This window comes from Myodes glareolus, chromosome 6 (genome assembly GCF_982192425.1).
Source record: "Myodes glareolus chromosome 6, mMyoGla1.1, whole genome shotgun sequence".
Classification (NCBI taxonomy): Eukaryota; Metazoa; Chordata; class Mammalia; order Rodentia; family Cricetidae; genus Myodes; species Myodes glareolus.
This window is the reverse complement of record NC_142031.1, coordinates 43,277,487-43,299,014: the sequence shown is the minus strand read 5'-3', so window position 1 is coordinate 43,299,014 and position 21,528 is coordinate 43,277,487. Positions and strand designations below refer to the sequence as shown.

Below are 21,528 nucleotides of genomic sequence, written 5' to 3'. Positions count from 1 at the left end.
GTTATCTGATGTTAGCATTTTGATGTTAAATCAAGAATGTCATTGAAAATGAAATATCCATTTATGTAACAGGCATTTCCACTTTTATTTTGCATTAATTCTATAATTTTATACATTCAATATTCATGTACAAAATTAAGTTATTTCTGATAAGCAAATTCATATCTCCCTTGCGAACGGCTCGCACACCATCATAATTGAGAGGAAAACAGCACATGGATTAAAAAAGTTTCAAATCTCAAGTTCAAGAATGTGACAGATGAGGAATTTCTCCAGTCAGTGTCTGACAAGTTGTCATGTGCTCTGCTTCATCGCTATACCTTGCTCTTTGCTTTGTGACAGCTGCAGTGAGCACAGAGTGTGCTTTCATATCATTTACTGCTGCTCATTGAGATTGAACACATGGAGACTGAAACTTACAAACCAAAAGGCTCCCATGGTTAATTATGCCTTGTTACAATATGTAAGAGGTAAACATGGAGTCTAAAAGAACAAAATTACCATGTTCCTTTTTTGTGTGATAGAAAAAGTCTGACAGTCCTTCGTTACTGCTTTTCCCACAAATCTAGTTCCCACCCTGGTGCCTTAGATTCCTTGAGCTGTGATAAAAGTGAACTAATTCCAAATCTACTGACTGAAAACAACCCAGATTATTTTGTTTGAAGTTTTGGAGTAAAAAATTCTGATGTTGATTGATGTTGTACTCATGAGACACAGCACCCTCTTCCATGGACACTACTGTTAATGAAGGCCTAGAGAAGACATATTTTATCCTAAAAATCAGCATAATGGAAACTGAGGATGTTATCATTTATTATGATGTAAAATTCATGCAATTTTTACCTATAGTACAATAGCCTAAAGTGCAAAACTCCCTACTTTTTAACTGTTAGGACTTGTTACTTTACTTTGGATCATCATAGAAAAAAATGACTGAAATTGTATGAGAGGAAGACCAATAAACCAACATATTACAGCTTAGTTTTATATACTATGAGAAGAAAGACTTCACCCAGAAGAAAGACTTCACCCAGGCAAAACCTTAATTGTAATTTCTTTTTTTTTTACTTTCAGTGACTGATGAAAATTTTCTGTATATATTAAATGATTTTCTGGCTAGTCAATCAATTGAACAAAAATTGTACTTTGAAAATTGTATCATGAAGGTCTTAATTAAGGAAGCAAATTGAAAAATTGTAAGGCATACATGGTGAAACAATCAAACACATAGTTATTTTTTTTAAAAAAATCTGCTGCATAGGTTTTCCTTTTTAAAAATCAAGATTTCTAAAATAACATGGTTAAGATGTGCAGTGAAAAGACATAGCTCAAATCCTGAACTTTAGTGAGCAGCACCTTCAAGGGTTTTTTTTATCACTGGAGATCTGTGTGAGGATGATCTTTACTCTGTTGACAGAATTAGGTTACAGCATCATCAACTTCTACCAGATGAAGGGTGACAGTGAAGTCTGTCTCAGACCCACTGCCACTAACAAGCAGAGACCCCAGATGTTAGGTCAGATGCAAAAGTGATTAGGAGCTTGGGAGGCTGTCCTGGGTTCTCCGTTGGTTTCAGTTCATATAACTTTTGCAATATTCAGTGGCACTCTTTCTGACCCTACAAGAAACAGTGGCTCTCTGCTCTAGAGATACAGGCATCAAAGTTGGAGACTGGGTCAGAACAATGTTCCTTGTGGAACCTAAAATGTGAAACACACCTTGCTGTCACAGATTTACTGAAGGCATTGAAATGTAAAACCCTCATGTATGTGGAATTTATAACAGCAGTCATGAGCTACATTGTGTGAAGCCATAAAATAAAATGGAAACCTAACACTATTTAAACACTTTAATTTAAAAAATCAGAATATCGACGTGACCCAGCCCCTTGCATCTCCGCAGCTCGCCAGACTGGGAGACAGCGAATGTAAGGTCCCAGGACAAAGAGAAAGGATAGTTCTGACACCCGTTCTCCTGTGCAAGTGCAAATACAGGCGCCTGGACACTGGCGGCATTTAGCCTCCCTGATCCTGATGTGCTCCTAAGGGAGATCTGGTCTGCACAGGGCCTGCGATTTCCCAGTGCACACCTGGCGGCCACGGGTGCACGCCCCACCCTCCAGAGTGCTTGGAAATCCACATGCTTTTGCTGAACTTTTAAAAGAGACACATGGATGGTGGATTAACAAGAATACTGACCTGTGGGAAGCTTCATATCTGAAAATACTGGATTTTCACCCTAGTCCAGCAGCTCGGCTGCTCACATAAATACAGATGAATGAAGACCCCATTCGGGAAGACACCTGGCCAGTGGTCCAGAGCTGATGCAGGCCATGCTGGAGTATCTGCAAACATGATGAAGAAGAGGACGTCTCACAAAAAAAAAAAAAAAAAAAAAAAAAAATCGGGCCAGTGTGGGACCAAGCAAACCTGTGTCCCAACCCCGGCGGAACATTGTAGGCTGCAGGATTCAGCATGGCTGGAGAGAGGGCAATGGCCCTGTCACCCAGTGGAAGGGGACTGTCCTGGACCAAGTGCCCGTGAATCCTTCCCTGTATCTTATAAAGTATGATGGATTTGACTGTGTTTATGGAATAGAACTTAATAAAGATGAAAGAGTTTCTGCACTTGAAGTCCTCCCTGATAGAGTTGCCACATCTCGGATTAGCGACGCACACTTAGCCGACACAATGATTGGCAAGGCAGTGGAGCACATGTTTGAAACAGAAGATGGCTCTAAAGATGAGTGGAGGGGGATGGTCTTGGCACGGGCACCTGACATGAACACATGGTTTTACATCACCTATGAGAAAGACCCTGTCTTGTACATGTATCAGCTTTTAGATGATTACAAAGAAGGCGATCTCTGCATCATGCCTGATTCTAATGATTCTCCTCCAGCAGAAAGGGAGCCAGGAGAAGTTGTGGACAGCCTGGTAGGCAAGCAAGTGGAATATGCCAAAGAAGATGGCTCGAAAAGGACTGGCATGGTCATCCACCAAGTAGAGGCCAAACCCTCTGTCTATTTCATCAAGTTTGATGATGACTTCCATATTTACGTCTACGATTTGGTGAAAGCATCCTAGATGTCATCACAAACTTTGCCAAATTTGTGGAACTATTAAATGTATAATTTGTAGACGTAAAGACTTGATTGCTTTCCAATTTAATGAAAGCTTAGATGTCCCTGCGAACCCACAATCTCCACCAGCAGAGCTGGTGTTGTTCTGAATAGTGCAGACTGATTCGAACACAAGGCACCTATGAGGGGAGTCCTCCCTCTTCAGAGCATCTGTGAAGGGAGTCCTCCCTCTTCAGAGCATCTGTGAGGGGAGTCCTCCCTCTTCAAGGCATCTGTGTGAGGGGGGTCCTCCCCCTTACAAGAAGGCTGTCTGTTGGGGGTTACACGCAAGATGGTAAAAGTTAAGCTAGTATCATAGTCATTTAAATCTGGATAAGTTGTAACCATTTTCCCCATCACTTTGACACACTGTCTTATTCTGCTGCCACAATGCAAGCATAGTTTGTTATTTTTGTTACTGTCTTTTCTTGAGAGATTATGTATCTATAGCTACCTGTCTAGATCTGCATCTGTGTGCCTATGTATATATTATACACACACAGGCACTAACCACTGGCACTCCTTTCTTTGTGGAGTGGGGTGGAGGGTGATAATGTTTTCTCCACTTCAACAGGAGTGCTTGACTCAAGTCAGTCATATTTATAATATGACTTTGTTTAAAATTAAGTTTGGGCATGGAAAGCACACAGGGACATTAGGTTGTTTAAAAGGTCAGAATTCAGAGTACCATTTCAATCTGGAGGCTTTTAGCTATGAGTCCAGGTATAAATTAGCCATAAACAGTCAACAACCCACAGTAGAATTTAGTAAACTGTTGAGAAATCTAGGTAAAAGGCTGCCTTCAATTCGAAGCTTTGTTTTCTATGTTTTGTCTGTTTTTTGTTTCCTTTGTTATTATTATTATTATTATTATTATTATTATTATTACTGTTGTTACTCTTTAATCATAAGTACTTTTAAAAATAAAGCCCAGGTCCTTGGTTCACATGGAATAATGTCAATGTGCTTGTGGATGGCACATTGGTCTGTTTGTATGCTTCCAGTCATCAGGATTTTAGTACATGGATTTAGAAGGCAACAATATAACAGTGGTTTGTATATGTGGTTAATTACTGCAAAAACAGTACATTGGTATTAGAAATGTAAGTTTTAAAGTATGGCACTGTTGCCTTCTGCTAAGTTCTCTGGGGCTTTTTAGTTTTTATTACTGTTATTGTTGATATACGATTGTGGTCAGAAGGCCTCTTCTCCCCTTCCCTTCCTGTTCCTGTTCCTCTCAGCCACTCCCACCCCTCCACAGTGAATGTTGGACAAATAATGCTTCTTGCCTTGAAAAAAAATCAGAATATCTAGTCATGAAAAACAGTGATAGCCACAGTGATTGTTCCCAGCACCACAGCTTCTCACTTAGAACCGAGAGTAGCAGCACCCAAACCAGGAGAACACTTGACCCTATCTCTGAGAGTTGGACTAGAGACTGCTTTTTGTGCACTGACAGACAGCCTTTAAAGATGTTCTGTGCAATCTGCACCATAGCTAAAGTCTCAATATGCAAATCAGCTAAGATAAAACTTGACTTGATTCTCAAAGGGCACTTGCTTTTGTGTCATCCTATGGCCATTAGAATTAGCAAGGAATTCTCTAGAACATTCTCAGTAGTATACCCCAAGTGGTGTTTTTGGCTGGCCTTTTGAAATCACTTTCTGTTATTCTTAAATACCAGGTGAGGATTGCAATGCAATTATTCTGCTCACTCTAAAGAATGTGAATTATAGAAGTACTGTGATCCCTCTGAATTAAACTTATAAGAAAGTTATTTTTACATTTATTTTATAGGTATATGTGTTTTTTTCTGCATATACCACATTTGTGGTTCTTGTACTCGGATTCCAAAAGAGGTCATCATGTCCCTTGGAATTATTTTGGCAGATGGCTGTAAACTGTCATGTGGATTCTGGGAACTGAACCTATGTCCAGTGTAAGACCAGGAAGAACTCTTATCCATAGATCCATGTCTTTAACCTAAAGTAATTTTTCTACAACAACATATTTTGCATGTGAATAGATACTTCTCAACAAGAGAAAATAATTGCATTTAATAAGATTGAGAAAAAAGTATGTGTTGTATGTTCAGATTAGAAGGGGAAGTTGGCTACACTAAGAGGCTGTAATCTAAATGTCATCAGGAGCAAAAGAGGTAATGACCTGTGAGAATAGAATGAAGAATGAGACAGGAAATGTAAACTTGTAATGAATAAGTATCAGTAATAGTAAGGCAGGTCTCTCCACCTTTTCACTATTAATCCAATACTGAGTTCACATAAAGTCTTCACAAATGGAAGAAACTATTACCCTGTAACCAAAAACATACCCTCAGAATCCACAGTTCCTGTCAATGAACATCCAGTTTAGGAGCCTTAGGTTGGTCTGTGGACAGAAGGACAGATATTCCATAAATGGCTCTAATATGAAACCCATGGATGACAAGTACAGTAGGCTGTGTGTCCCTTTGGAAATTCAGACTACTATCAATTCCACACAGGACTACAGCTTTTAATAAAATCCTCAGATATCCTGGACTTGATGCTCTTTCATAATCAGCATTTCCCTCCTCTATGGCACCTGAATTGGAGGTACTGACAATGTGAGTGAGGGCAAGTTGGACATTTCTGTTTGACTGATAGAAATGTCTCAGACACTGGCATCCTCAAGTAGCATCATTATAAATCAAGAGTTTGAGTGAAGCTCAATTGGGAGCATGGGGCAGCAGTAAAGAGAAGTCTGGGAGGAGGGGCAAGGATTAAGAATGGAAGGCATAGGGAGAGCATTAGGTTATGGGTTGGTTAAAATGAGGGAAGGACAGAGAGGGAGTGCAAAGAAAGACATATTTTGATTGTGGGAACCATTATTGGGTAGCATGAAACCTGGAACCAGGGAAATTCCAAGGAATCTACAAGGATGACCCAAGCTAAAACCCTAAACAAGAGTGGAGAGGGTGCCTAAAGTGGTCTTCCCCTGCAATGAGATTAATGATCATTGTCATCACAAAACCTTCATCCAGCAATAGATAGAAGCAGTACTTCTTAGCAATATTCACAGCTAAGTACTGGGCCGAGTTTCCAGAGACAAGTTGAAGAGAGAGAAACAGTAATATTAGTAAAGGGGACACAACCATAATGGGCATACCCACAAAAACAGCTAACCTGAACTAGTAGGAGCTCATTGCCTCTGGACTGAAACATGCATAAAAAGAAACTAGGTCCTCCTAATGTTGATCACCTCTGTGTGTCTTGGACAGATTGTGGGGACACTGGCTGTGGAATGAGGACTTTTCCCTAGTGCTTGAAATGTCTTTTTGGAGCCCATTCTTTTTTAAGGGATGTCTTGTTCAGTCTGAATATAGGGAGAAGGCCTTGGTCCTGCCTTAAAGTGTTATGTCAGCCTATGTTGACTCCCAACAGAAAGCCTTACCTTCTCTAATGGATGGTAGGTAGAATAGGAGGATTGTGGATGTAGCAGGAGGAAGAGAAGGAGTCAGAACTGGGATAGATATGTAAAATATGAAAAAGACATTTAAATAAATAAGCCAAAAGACAAAAAAAAGCAACTGAGTACAATGAATTTATTTCAAGAAAAGATTTTAAAGGACAACAAGATGCATTGAATGGCAAAGACACTTGCCACCAAACCTGATGTCAAACTTGACTTTGATCCCAAAACACAAAGGACAAAGACACAATCAAGGACAAGCATTCTCGGACCTCCACAACTATGCTGTGTCAAATATGTACCTAGAGACAGGCCCACACATATACACAGACAAACAAATGCACACTTGCACAGACACAGAAAAGTCTACTTAATTTACTAAAATGTAATCAAAATAAAATAATCTATGGAAAGGGAAAGAAAAAAAAGAAATGGAGATCGGTAAATAATAATATATCACCACAGAATCCAGAAAAAGAACAAAAACATTTTTCCTACACTTTGAAACCTTTGCCATCATTATTGATACTGCCCATAGCATCCTGTGTTTGTCACTGGAAGACAGGCACTATAAAAGATAAACCCCTCATATTCAAGCAGCAGAGTGTGTGGAATACAAAAATAGTATTGAGTTCTTTGCAACATTTTCATTTAAAGGTGTTTTCATACCTCATGACATAAGAGACATTGATCCCTTCATGTTTTGCTGGGCTCTTCAAACTTTTACATTACTGTTTGAACACAACAGCCTCGGGCCTCAGGGGAAAGTGTGCAGGTCCAGGGCTGTGTGGTGCAGCCAGCTGGTGAGAATCTCAGAGAGGTTTATGATGGAGGCTGAAGCACTGTGGGAGGGTTACTGCGACTCTGCTGACAGTAGTAATATGCCTTGTCTTCAGCCTGAACACTGCTGATTGAGAGAGTGAAATCTGTCCCAGATCCACTGCCTGTGAAACGATCAGGGACCCCAGTGTACCGAGTGGATGCATAGTAGATCAGTAGTTTAGGAGCCTGTCCTGGTTTCTGTTGGTACCAAGCCAAGTAGTTATTGCCACTGTATAAAAGACTCTGACTGGACTTGCAGCTGATGGTGACCTTCTCTCCTGCTGACACAGCCAGAGAGGTTGGAGACTGAGTCATCACAATATCTGCATAGGCACCTGCAATCAGCAATAAAAATGATGATGCATAATATGAAAAAAGAGTCATAATTTGTAACTTATTATCATATTGTCAGAGTATTATTGTGTAAGAATATTCTGTCATAGCACACATTGTAAATTTCTTAAATGCAAAGAAGTGACTCTAAAAAGATTTTAATACTTTTGAATTTCTCACCAGACACCCAGAGCAGCAGAGACATGATAACCTGGATTTGTGACACCATCTTGCTCCCTCTGTCTCTTTGATGTTTCTCAGTTCTCACTCAAAGGGCTTACTGAGTTTATAAATTCTAGGAGGTTGGGTTGAGTTGGAGAAGCCCATGCAAAGCAGTCAGAAAATACATAAGAAAGTGCTTGGGCAGTGTGTATGAGTAGTTGGTATCAGTCAACAGGGAAAAATAACATCATGGGTTGAGCAATCACTGAATGCTTTCATCTTACAACACTCAAACATAAATCAATTAGGCACTCTAAGAACAACTTTGGTTTAAATTCCACGATATTTTTAAATCATTTTGTTTTGAATAAATGTGAGGAAAGCTATCTAAGAATAAAAATTAATGTTTAACAAAAGAAATGATAAAATATATTAAAAACACAAAAAAGAAACATAGGGTAAAAAACATGCAATGAAAGGAAGAAATGGTGGAGAGAGAAAGAAAAATGTCCGAGAGAGGGAGAGAGAGAAAAAGAGAGAGGGAGGAAAAGAAAGAATTAAGGCTAAACTTATATATTTTTTCCTATCTTTATAACTACTCTTATACAGAGGACAATGAACAGTGTGACAGACTCTGTGCTCCAGATTCCAGACTAAAGAAAGACCAACTCAGAATTCATTCTGTGTAAATCCTGGAGAACATTATTAACACTGAGTTGAGAGAATCTTAAATCTCAAAGCAATGGTATGCCCTGCAGAAACAAACAAGTATCACATGAACAAGTAAGGGAACTGAAAGAAGATGGTAAACTTTTGGGAATAGAAGAGGACGAAAAAAAACTTGATTTTTTTCAAAATGTCTTTGCTGTAGTCTAATATTTGCCAAGAGTGTTTATTTGAAAAATGCATATTTTAAAATAATTTACAATTCAGCAATAGTGAAACTGGGTGAAAATGGTCTTGCTGAATTAGTAAACACTGAAAAATTTCTCCAAAACAGAACAGAGCCATCCTAAAATAAGTAATATGTTTAGAGAGATCAATAGACCACAGTACCATAGATTGATGCTATAAATAAAAAATTTTTGAGTTTGAATGAAAATTAGAAGCAATAATAGAAATCACAGAACACACCTGGACTTTAGGTTGGTGAAATCTGAAAGAATATATAAAAAGTAAATTATCAACCCAGTATTATGTGTAAAGTTCAAGAAATAGAAAAATAAATAAATAAAACATTAAGGTAAGAAGTTAAGGTTCACATCTTGAATCTCAGAACTAGAAAGACATAAACAGGAAGCTTAAATATTTGAGGACAGCCTAGGGTCTAAGTTCTAAGCCAATCTAATCCATGCATGGTGACAATCTTTCAAAATATGTGTTATTAATCAAGTACTTGCAAAGTATATTAGACATTTGATATCAAAATCATAATAGTTATTTGGCATTAACATTTTGACATTAATCAAATATTATTATTAGAAATTAAATATGGATTTAGGAGGCATATATTTCCCATTTAATTGCATAAATTGTATAATTTTATACATCTATCTTTCAAGTAAAAATGTTAAATTATTTCTGATAGGCATATTCTGATCTCATTTTTCAACTTCTAACACTATCATAAGAAAGAGGGAAGCAGCATGTGGAATAAAGCAGTTTCCAATCTCAAGGTCAAAAATATAACAGATAAGTAACTCTGCTCCAGTCAGAGTCTAACAGATCTGACTGTGCTCTTTACAGATCTTTACAGAAGTTTATTCTTGGCTTTGTGACAGTTGCAATGAGATAAGGTTGTGGATTCATATCATTTACTGCTGCTGATTCAAATAGGACACTTGGAGATTGAGTTATATAAATCCAAAGGCTCCTTCAGTTAAACATGTATTGTCACAATATGTGAGGGAAAAGCATGGAGAATGAAAGGACAAGATTCTTGTGTTCTACTGTGAATAGTAGAAAAAGTCATAAAATCTTTAGTCACTGCTTTTCCAGAAATCCAGTTTCCACCCTTGTGCATTAGATTCCTTGGGCTGTGATTAAAAGTGAACTAACTTCAAACCTATTTGCTGAAGACAACAAAGAGTAATTTGTTCCCAGCTTTGGAGCCAGAAGGTGTGATGTTGATGACATTAGCTCATGGCACACAGTACCATCTGCCATGAATGCCACTGTGAAGGAAGGTCCAGGGATCACATATTTCATCCTAAAATCAGTAGAATAGAAAATGAAAAGTTGCCTTTTAAAATGGTGTAAAATCAATGCTATCTCCACCTACAGTACAATATCATAAAATGCAAACTCCCAAAATAGTAACTTCTATTACATGTTACTTTACAAAGGACCATAATAGAAAAGTGTCTGAAATTGTATGAGTGTAAAAATGATGGACCAACATATTACAGATGAGTTCTATAAGCCATGAGAAGAAACACTTCACCCAGACAAAACCTATATTTTGTTTTCAGATCCACCATCCTCAGAAGAGATTTGTGAAGCAGACTAATATGCCTTCTTCAATCTCTTCTTAATAAATGGGTTTGACTGAAGGTAAGGATATTGATTCCAAGTATCAATAACCTGGGTTCTTCTGAAGTTGGTTAGTGATATCTACATGATTTTACAATTTGTGAACTTTTATTATTTTGGGCAGTGAATTAGACACCAAAGTAAAAATATTAAATCACTTATTTTGAAAGGTGAATTAAAATAAATTAATTTTAATAAATTAAAATGAAATTATAAAAGTGACAATAATTTATAGCAAGACAGAGAAGGAAGAAATAGTATATGCTGCTGGAGGGACTGAAAACTGGTACAGACACTGTGAACTTTAGTATAGAGGCTTCTCGAGGTAACATCAAATCATCATATGATTTAATTATTTCTGCACTATATAATTTTCTGAAACAGATGTAAGTCATCTTAAAAGAGACATCTTTCTACATACATGTTTTTAACTTCATTGCTCACATTAGTCAGAATTTAAATCAACTCAGTGTCTTTCAACAGATGAATGGATAATAAAAAGGGATAAATGTACAAAGAGGTTTATTCAACTATAAGGAAAATGAAAATCACATGAGTGTGTTAACTTTTTCTTTTTGTGACTCAATATATACATTCGATTCAGAAAAGACTCCCAGCATACGTGAATAAATACTTTTTTTCCTGTGTTTGTGAATAGAATTCAGCCAACTTCTCGTCCAGGCTGATTAAGAGTAGCCTTGAAGTCTTTAATATCCTTGAAGTTTTCCTTACTGCATGTCCCATCAATAACTGCAAAAGTCATTGGACATCGTGGAAGGGTGGTACATGAGTTGTTGATTCAGGGCATTTCTAAAATCAAGGTAATCTTATAAAACATAGTGGCACTAAATTAAAATAAAAAGCTTATGCTGCTCTTATAACAAGATGTTTTTGAATGCCTGGATGAAAATTCAGCCTTAATAATACTTTGACTGTAACCTCTAAGCACCTGAGAAAACGACCCAGACATAGCCTGCTCAGATCATAGGTGGTGAGTCACTGAATTTGTGATAAATTCTTGTGCACCATGAAGAAAGTCCTAAAGTACAGTTTCAGTGTCCTGAATTTGACCATAAACCTGAAAAACATAAAGATGTGCATCACAGAGTGGTGTTAAGGATCATTTTACTGAGCTTTCTCACTCCACATGGGAATGATATGAAAGTCCAAAGGAGGTTCATGAAGAAGTGCAGAGTTTCTATGAAGTAAAGCTCCCATGATCATGACTCATGCTATTCAGTCTCTGGATTTTATGCACCTGCAATGGTGTAACACATAGAATATGAAATGGAGTTGGGTGTGATATCATGTAATTTACCTTGCAGGGTGAAGAGGCTGGTGGGTTGCAGGTTCAGGGTCACTGTGTGCTAGATAGCAATTTCTAGGTCAGCTCAAAATATATGGTGAGACTTTATACTCCTCCACCTAAGAATTTGGCAAAAAGTGAAGGAAAGCATGGAGAGAATGTGGCCACGTTGTTGAAGATGCTATATCAAAAAGATGTAATTTGGGGCAAGTAGAAAAACAGTTAATGGGTCTAAGTTCATAGATGAGCTTCTTTGATGGACACAGAGATGCAGATCAGAAAATAGGCAGTAAATCAGCTGTAGGAGGCTTGTGTGTATGACCTGCTGAAATGGAATTGTGAAATCCCAACCTAATACAAGTGGAAATGTAGCATTAGAGTGAGAATGTCAACTAGTATCTTCAAGACAACTAAAAATCTTCAATATTCAAGACTCTTAATTTAAGTGTCTAATAAAATTTTCCTGTATATATTAAATGATTTTCTGTCTTGTCAATCTATTAAACATAAAAATTACATTTTGAAAATAGTATCATCGAGATGTTAATTAAGGAAGCAAATTGAGAAATTTTAAGGCATACATGGATAGATAATCACATGTATTATTAAAAAATCTCTGTTTAACAGGTTTACCCTTTTCAAAAAAACAAGATATTTAAGATAACATAGTTGAGAAGTGTGTCAAACAGAAATAGCTCAGATACTGAACTTCAGTGAGCAATAACCCAGGGGATTTTGTTTAGCCCTGGAGCACTGCGGGCTGTAGCTCATTGCTCTGTTGACAGAAATAGTTGCAGCATCTTCCCCTTCCACAGCATGCAGTGTGAGGGTGATGTCTGTTTCACATCCACTGCCACTGAACTCGGCAAGGGACCCAGATGTTAGGTCAGATGCAAAAGAGATGAGGAACTTAGAAGGCTGTCCTGTTTTCTCTGTTGGTTCCAATACATAAAACTAATGTCATATTCAGTGACACTCTTACTGGCCCTACAGGCAATAATGACCCTCTGCTCTAGAGAAACAAGTATTGAAGTGGGAGACTGGAGCAGAACAATGTCCCCAGGGAAACCTAAAATGATAAACCCCTTGCTGTCACATTTACTAAAAGCACCCAAGTGTAAAACCATCATATATGTGGTTCCTATTTTTATTGATTTTATTGAGGTATACATTTTTCTCTGTTCCCCTCTGTTCCCCTCCCTTTCCCTTCAAACGCCTCCCATAGTTCCCCATACTCCCAATTTACTAAGGAGATCTTGTCTTTTTTTTTACTTCCCATGTAGATTAGATCCATATATGTCTCTCTTAGGGTCCCCATTGTTGTCTAGGTTCTCTGGGATTTTTATTTGCAGGCTGTTTTTCTTTGCTTTATGTTTAAAAAATCACTTTTGAGTGAGTACATGTGATAACTGTCTTTCTGGGACTGGGTTATCTCACTCAATATGATGTTATCATGTGTGTGGAATCTATAACAGCAGTCATGAACTACACTCTGAGAAGCCATAAAAGACAATGGAAATATAACACTATTTAGGTGCTTTAATTTCAATTGTCAAAACATCAAAGCATAAAAAAGCAATGATAGCCACAGTGGCTGCTTCTAGCACTTCAGGTCCTCACCTGGAACCCAGAGTAGCAGTATCCAAAGCAGGAGAACACTTGACCCCATCTGCAAGTTGGACTAGAGGGTGTTTCTTGGGCACTGACAAGCTTCCTTTAAAGACACTCAGTAATCTGCACCTGTCTAAAGCCTCAATATGAAAATCAGCTCAGAGAAAGCTTGACAAGGGACAGCTGCTCTTGTGTCACCCCATGGCAGTTAGAATTTGCAAAGAATTCTCTAGAGTATTCTCAGTACTGTATTCCAGGTGACATTTTGGTTGGTCTTTTGGAATTGTCACTTTCTGTTTTTCTGAGGTACCAGGTGAGGAAATTACTCTGTCTGCTCTAAAGGATGTGGGTTGCAGAAACACTGTGATTTCTCAGAATTAAAATCTTTAAAAGGATACCTTTATATTTATTATTTTGGTTTTCTGAGACAGAGTTTCTCTGTAGCTTTGTAGCCTTCCCTGGAACTAGCTCTTGTAGAACAGGCTGGCCTCAAACTCATAGAAATCCACCGGCATTTGCCTCCTGAGTGCTGGAAATAAAGACTGTGCCACCACTGTCCAGCTCATTTATTCTATGTGTATACAAGGATTTTTTTCTGCATGTATCATATTTGTTGTTCTTGCACTTGGATTCTAAATGAGGTCATTGTGTCCGTTGGGACTATTTTGACAGATAGCTGTGAACTGTCATATGGTGCTGGAAACTGAACCTATGTTCACAACAAGACCAGGAATGACTCTTATCCACAGATCTATCTCCTCATCCTAAACTAATTTTTGTATCTTATATGAACATCTTATTTTGAATTTGAGTAGATACTTCTCAACACGAGAAAAATCATTGGATTCAATAAAATTGAGAAAAAAGGAAGAACGTATTCTGTGTTCAGATTAGAAGGAGAATTTGACTCCAATAAGAAGCTTTAAATAAATGTCATCAGGAACCAAAGAGGCAGTGAGCTGTGAGGACAGAATGAAGAATAGGGCTGTAAATGTAAACTTATAATGAACAAGTAACACTGAGAGTGAAGCAGGTCTCTCCATCTCTCCACTCCAAAGTCAATGCAGAGTCCCCATGAAGACTTAACAAATGGAGGAAGGTTTTACCCTGTAATCAGACAGATATCCTTAGAATCCACATTTCCTGTCAATCAGCTACCAGCTTAGGAGCCCCAGCATGAACTTTGGACAGAATGATGGACATTCTGTTAATGTCCCTACGATGAAACCTATTTAAAATAATGATGCTGGGCTTTATGGCCTTTAGGACACTCAGCATACTATCAATTCCATGTAGGACTATAGTTTTAATTAAAAACTTCAGATCAGCTGGGAGTGACTCTCATAATCAACATTTCCCTTCTCTATGGCACCTGAACTGTAGGTACTGACAATATGAGGGCAGGTTGGACATTTTTGTTTCCAGGTATTGGACAGATAGAAATGTCTCAGACCCTCACATCCTCACATAATATCATTATAACTCAAGGGACTGAGTGAAGCTCAGAGCTCCCTAATCAAGGACTGCAGTACATTGCAGCTTGACATTCCCCTTAAGGTCATGAAGGAAAACATTGGTCTTCAGGCTGTTATTTTTTTCTTGTTTAGTGAAGAAACATGGATGAATACAGGGTCACTGTGAAAGTTTGAGATCACTAACACTGTGTTTATGGGGAGAACGGTGTGTCAGTGATCTCCTCTTTCATCTCTGCAAGATGCTCAACATTTTCCACACATTCCTGTCTTAATTTTCTGCTTCACAACAGTCTCACATCGGGCCTTACTCCCATGTAGCAGAGCTTTCAAAACTAACCCAGCAGTAAACTCATTATTTCCTTTTCTTCTCCTGACTGTAAACACAAGGTTTTACCCTTTCAATGCAATTCAAAGCAAGAGATGCTTATGTTAATGCACAAATGAACACTGCAACACAAACTTCAATGAATGATAGTGAGATTATTTGCATGACCATTTTTCCAACTCTGTGATTAATGTCCCTGGGAAATTGACATAGATAGCATTCTTTAATGACACTGCTACCACAGCCTGCATGATTATGTTAACTAGGAGGTGTCAAAGATTTTTTTCCTTCTTCAATTTTCTTCAACTTCATTATTCGACATCCCAACATTTTTGTTGAAGGTATCTTTAATTTTCTTGTTTAAACTAGTTCCTAAATATTGTGTTTTGAAATTGTTAATGGAATTTACCCTGACTTTTTTTGTAAGTTTATTTCTATTTCACAGAATACCTATTGATTATTGTATGTTGACTTTATATCATGATTTTTGTTTATATCCTGTTGTTTGCTGAAAGTATTTTCAGATCTAAGAGTTACCTGGTTTAGTGTTCAGAATATTTTAAGTATAAGAACTTGTGGCAATTTGACTTCATCATATGATATTTTATATCCATTTTGTTTCTCCATCTTGACTCTTTTCTATGACTCATGTTTCAGAATTACAATGAATAAGAGTGAGAGAGTGGGCATGCCACCTTTTCTCCTTTAAGATGTAAGAAGCAAAGCTCTGATTTTTCACACTTAGGATAATTACAATTTTATTTTTATCATTCAGGATCTTTGTTTTTATCTTGTCTTACTGTATGATTACAAATTTCTTTCAGAAAACCTCTTTGTTTCATTATTATTATTCAATCCCATTGTCAAATGGCTTGGCAATTAATTAAACACTGTCTAGCAGACACACGATAAAAACAAGGAGAAACTGGATACACATGTTCCAACAGAGTGGGCTCTCAAGTAGTTGCAGATGTTCATCTCAACCAGTACTTTAGATCACTAGTAGAGATCTCTACACTAGTAGAGATTATGTCAAATATCCCATCACAGTGCTCCTGTGTCTCTATGCCATTCACAGATCATTGTAAGCTATCAGTTGTCTGTGTAGTGTTTGTGGATTTGTTTATTGTTTTCAATCGATATGGTCTGGCTATGAGTCAGTTTATTGTGCAACTGAAAATATCTGTCTCCATGATGTCAAGCTCCATTCTGAAAGCAAATGAACAGTTGACTTTGTCTGCCTTGGTGATAAAAATAGAAATCAGCAATCTGTCTTTATTCAGCAGAAGCTGCAGACAGGGTTGCACATGCCAATAACTGTGCCCTATGTTCTTAGTTATATTCAAGAAAGATCCTTCTACTTCTGTTCCATTCAGGGATTATATAATGAGTTGAAATGAGTGTTCTGCATTCCCAAAGATTAATGTTGGATTACAATTGATACTTCTGGTTTTGAACTAACCTTTCTTATCTGAATAGAAACCATCATGGTTAAAGTGTACAGGACTCTTCATATTTTCATAGATTTACATTACAAGTATTAGGACATCCTTATGTTAATCAGGAAAATCAGTCTCTCCTTTCTGGCTTTTCCACCTTTTAATCTTTATTTGTGTAATCTGGATAATGCTTCCTCCATACCATGAGTCTGGTGCTGTTCCTTCCTTTCAGTGGCTTGAATGAGTGCCAGGAGTGTTAATGTCAACTTTTCATTAAAGGTCTGTCTGAATTTTTAAAACATCCATAAGTCTTGTCCTTCAATCTTTTTTAAAATAAATAATTTATAATAAAAACTTAGAATGTTACACAAAAATGAAAATAATAATTTTTACTCCACTCCCAGAAAGAGACTACATTACAAAATGTTGACATTAAGAAAATACTTATACGTCCTCTATTTAAAATGTGCTCTCCTTCATGAATTTTGCTTATGAGCTCACTAAGACTCAATCACCTGTCCTTTATGAAAGTCCCACTTTACAAGTATTGCCTTTGAAAAGCATTTATTTTTATGTGGAGTGGGAATGTATAACAAACCGAATGTGCATTAAAGTAAAATATATTATAAAGACTTAGTCACAGATTTTTTTTTTACAATTTAAAGTGGCTAAAATTTAATTTACTCTGCAGCTCTTAGCACTGTCTGCTGCTAAGAGGAACCAGGTGTCTTCTTATCAGCTGTGCCTTCCACACAGTTCAGCAACAGCACATAGTGCAGATACTAAACGTGCTTCCATGGACAGTGCCCTCTCCAGGAAGGGGGTGTAGGACAGACTGGGAGAGACGCTTGAAAACAAACAAGCTACAGCTTTGATGACACACTATCATACATTTATCCTCCCTACTTTTAAAAATGTGATTTTAAAATAAACTAGCTATTTAATGCATTTTTAAGTTGTACATAATATTCCTTTTTCAATAGAAAAGCTAAAATTTCTTATATTACTTACAACTTTAGACCTGCCTAAAATTAGGACTATCATTTACTAGACCTGGCTTAATTTATTGGATACATTAATCTACTCCATTACTTGTCATTTTATATCAAGTCCAAAAAGGCCAAGAGTACTCGCTGTTTCCCTGTACAGAAATTACAACTGTCATCTAAATTACTGAGGATGTCTATAGTTCAACTGATAGTTCCTGAGATTGTTCACACTAGGAGGCCCACATTTCTCCGCCCATTTCATATAGAAAATGTAATGTATACATCTAATGTACAAAATGTGACTGAAGATGAATTGTTCTCTTTTTTCAGTGTAACGTAGGAAAAAGACCTTTTGGGGTAAACCTTAGTAATCATGGTCTTCTGATATGATGGAATCTGTTCATGAGTCAGCTAAAATGTGATTCCTTAATGGTTTTTGCTAAAATACACCATCGTGAATGTTTTTTCCTGTTAGTTCAGGACATTTTCCTTACAGTCCATTGGTCACCACTCAAAAGTGACAAAGAGGCAAGAGCAGCAACTTGGAGGTTTGGATTGCCTGTGAACATGACAGAAATAGTCTTCTGGGAAGGAGTTTTTGGGAGGCCTCAGAGCTTCAGTTTACAGAGATGGGAGATGTAAAGGATAGGGACAGTGACGGACTCATCATATAATTTGCATTATACAGCACAATCCTATCATAAAGTTCCCAGCACAAGTCTTAGTTATCATAGGTTGCAGAACAGTCCTATCAAATAGGTGCTAGTACAATATCTAATTACCATTTTGGCAACACAGAAAAATCTTCTGCATAGTAGAACTGTGTTAATGGTCACATTAGAGACAAATTAGGCATTTGGGACAAGAGACAGTTTCAAATCAGGTCAGGAATAGAACAGGGTGCCTTCCTTCCACTAGGGAGGCAAGTGTGTTGGAGGGAATCCTCCATGTTGCCAAGCTCAGAGACTGCTCTCAGGCTATGGTAGACTGAAAGCTCCAACCAGCAAGGCCTCTCACCATTTTTCCAGGTTTGTTATGTAAACCTTGTGTCCCAAAGTTTGATGTGTATGCATTTGGAATTGTTATTGGTGAATCACCTCCTTCATGGCTGCCTTTATGTGTTTGACTCAGCATTGTTTATATTCTAACATAACAGATATCACCACAGCTGTGACAGCATGGTTTGAGGCCCCCATTCCCTTAGTAGATTTGCTTCCATCACTTGACTCTCAGCACATGTATATTTTTAACAGATATGTTTCTTGGAGAAAGCAGACAGTTAGGTATAATTTTTTAGACTAGTCCAACAATATGTGTATAATTTTTATTAAATTGTGCTCACATGATTATTAATAAATGTTTTTAATTACTATCATTTTGTTGCATATTCTTTGTGTGTTAGATTTTTGTTGGTTTGTTTTCCATTCTTCCTATTCCTCAACTGTATTGGACTTTCTGATTTACACCATTGGGCATACTGATATCTCTTTCCCTGATAATCGTTATTTATCTATTCGTCTCATGGCATTAATATTTTTCTATGCTCTCATGAATAGATGATCTTTGTTTTCTTGTGTGCATAGTATTTTGATAATGTGTGTGTATGCGTGTATTTGTTGACATTGGTGTTAGTATGTGTGAGAGATAGTGATATAAATGTAGAACAGAGACTGGGAAAAAAGATAGTAGGAAAGCGAAGTAGTAATGGGAAATATTAGCACATATGTTCAAAATATATGATATACTGGAAAAAGTTGCTTTCAAGAAAATTGTGTATAATAAATTTACATTAATAATATTTACATTAATAAAATTAATAATTATTTACATTAATAAAAGAATTTAAGGGACTGCAAGATGGCTCACATACAAAAGATGCTTGACACCAATCCTGATGTCAAACGTGATTTGATTCCCAGAACCCAAACGACAAAGGGACAATCAAGTCCAAGCTGTTCCCTGATCTTCACGACAAGGCCATATCACATGTGAAACTAGAAATATGCACACACTTGCTCACAATACACAAATGCACACTCACATTGACAAAGAATTACTTAATCAACTAAAATATAAGTTTAAAGAAAGAAACAAGAGATTGTAACCACTAAGGGTGTAAGAAATCCCTAAAGAATATGGAAAAGTAGGAAAAACCCTTTCCTACAGTTTCTAAAGCAAAACACAATTTGTTATCACCATCACTTCAGCCTAGAGAGTCCTATGATGGATAACAGAAGTCCAGAACTACAGAAAGATAAATCCCTCATATTCAAGCCACAGAGTTAGTGGTATTGGGTTGCAAAAGTTAAAGAAAGATAATACTGAATTCTCCTCTGCATTTTCACATACAGGATTTTCATACCAAAAGAATTAAGAGACTTTGAAACCCTATATCTTGCCCAGCTCTGAAAATGATTTTATTAGAGTTTTAAGTTCACGGTCTCCCAGGAAGAAGGGAGAAGCATGCAGGTGCAGGGCAGCCTGTGGTGCAGACAGCTGTTGAGACTCTCAGAAGTTTTTGTTGGAGAGTGAAGCACTGTGGGAGGAGATTTATACAATTGCTGGCAATAATAATCTGCCAGATCTTCAGCCTGAACATTGCTGATGGTGAGAGTAAAATCTGTCTCAGACCCACTGCCTGTGAAGCGATCAGGGACCCCAGTGTGCCGAGTGGATGCATAGTAGATCAGTAGTTTAGGAGCCTGCCCTGGCTTCTGCTGGTACCAGCTCAAGTAGTTCTTCTGGTCTTTACTGTATAAAAGACTCTGACTGGACTTGCAGCTGATGGTGACCTTCTCTCCTGTTGACACAGCCATGGAGGATGGAGACTGAGTCATCACAATATCTGCACAGGAACCTGCAATAAGGAATACAAAATGAAGATTTATAATATAGAAACAGTTGAAATGTAACATTTAATAGCCTTGGAATGTCACCTTGTCAGTGTATGTCTTACACAATGCTGTAAAAAATATTGTGTCCTAGCACACATTGTAAACTTCCTATATACAAAAAAAGTGACTCTGAAAAGATTATAACATTTCTCACCAGACACCCAGAGCAGCAGGGACATGAGGACATGTGTTTGTGACTTCATCTTGCTCCTCCTGCCTCTCTGATGCATCTCAGTTCACACTGTAAAAGTCTGGTTTATAAATTCTGAGCAGCTGGGCTGGCCAGGAAGGGCTCATGCAAAGCATTCAGCAAATACATTAGGAAATGCCTGAGCAGTGTGATTGAGTGTCTAGAGACAATAAACAGACAAAAATAACACCACAGGTAGAATGATCACTGAAAGACATCAGCTTCTAGCTCTCCAGCAGAAATCTATTAGGTACTCTATAACAACTTCGTCTTAAATTCCAAGACATATTAAACCAATTTGCTATTGCAGAAGTGTTAGGAAAGCTATCTCAGATTAACAGCACTAGGGAAATGATAAAAAAATGCTCAAAAATTCACAACAGCAAAAGAAACTTAGAGTAAGAAAACATGAAGTAAAAGAAGGGATGATTGGAGAGGGGAAAAGTGGAAAATCATGAAAGAGCAAATTGAGGCTAAATGGATTTGTTACATTTCATGTGTAAAGTCACTCTTATGCTGAGTGCACATTGGGCTCCAGTTTCCAGACTAATAAAAAATTGAAATACAAAGAGCAGCCCAGAATTCGCACTGTGGAAATCCTGGCCAACATTAATTTAAGATTGCAGTGAGAAAAGTGTTCATCTCAAAGTAAAGGTAAACCCAGCAGGAACAAAGAAGTATCCTCCCCACAATGTCAGGAAATTGAAACAGGACTCTAAGTTTGGGAAGATTGAAGGGAAACAAAATGGAGTGGATTTCTTCAAATAGTCATCTCTGCAATTCTTGCTTGATGACTGTTTTGTTATATGTAATTTTACTATGTGTAAGCTAAAACCTTTCTTTTCATTTAAACAGAAAAGGGTGGTGATGTGGGAGTTCC

At 37.4% G+C, this 21,528-nt stretch overlaps 1 protein-coding gene and 2 gene segments (V, D, J or C); 1 reads left to right on the top strand and 2 right to left on the bottom strand.

The window, feature by feature from the left end:
- The first annotated feature begins 2,182 nt into the window (after positions 1–2,182).
- Positions 2,183–3,100, top strand: LOC148121752 (spindlin-W-like). Of its 2 annotated transcripts, XM_087907162.1 has the most exons (3): positions 2,183–2,387; positions 2,422–2,533; positions 2,837–3,100. In XM_087907162.1, the coding sequence occupies exons 1-3, from the start codon at positions 2,278–2,280 to the stop codon at positions 3,083–3,085; spliced, it is 471 nt and encodes a 156-aa protein (XP_087763288.1). In that variant the 5' UTR covers positions 2,183–2,277; the 3' UTR covers positions 3,086–3,100. The 2 variants fall into 2 exon arrangements, with proteins under 2 accessions (XP_087763288.1, XP_087763287.1); XM_087907161.1 differs by lacking the exons at positions 2,183–2,387; positions 2,422–2,533 and having other exon boundaries at positions 2,538–3,100.
- Positions 3,101–7,392: 4,292 nt separating this feature from the next.
- LOC148121751 (immunoglobulin kappa variable 4-1-like) lies at positions 7,393–7,954 on the bottom strand. The segment is given in 2 exon segments: positions 7,393–7,727; positions 7,906–7,954. Coding segments are annotated over 2 exon segments (384 nt in total).
- A 12,003-nt stretch (positions 7,955–19,957) lies between these two features.
- LOC125402645 (immunoglobulin kappa variable 4-1-like) lies at positions 19,958–20,676 on the bottom strand. The segment is given in 2 exon segments: positions 19,958–20,421; positions 20,613–20,676. Coding segments are annotated over 2 exon segments (486 nt in total).
- Between the last annotated feature and the right edge of the window lie 852 nt (positions 20,677–21,528).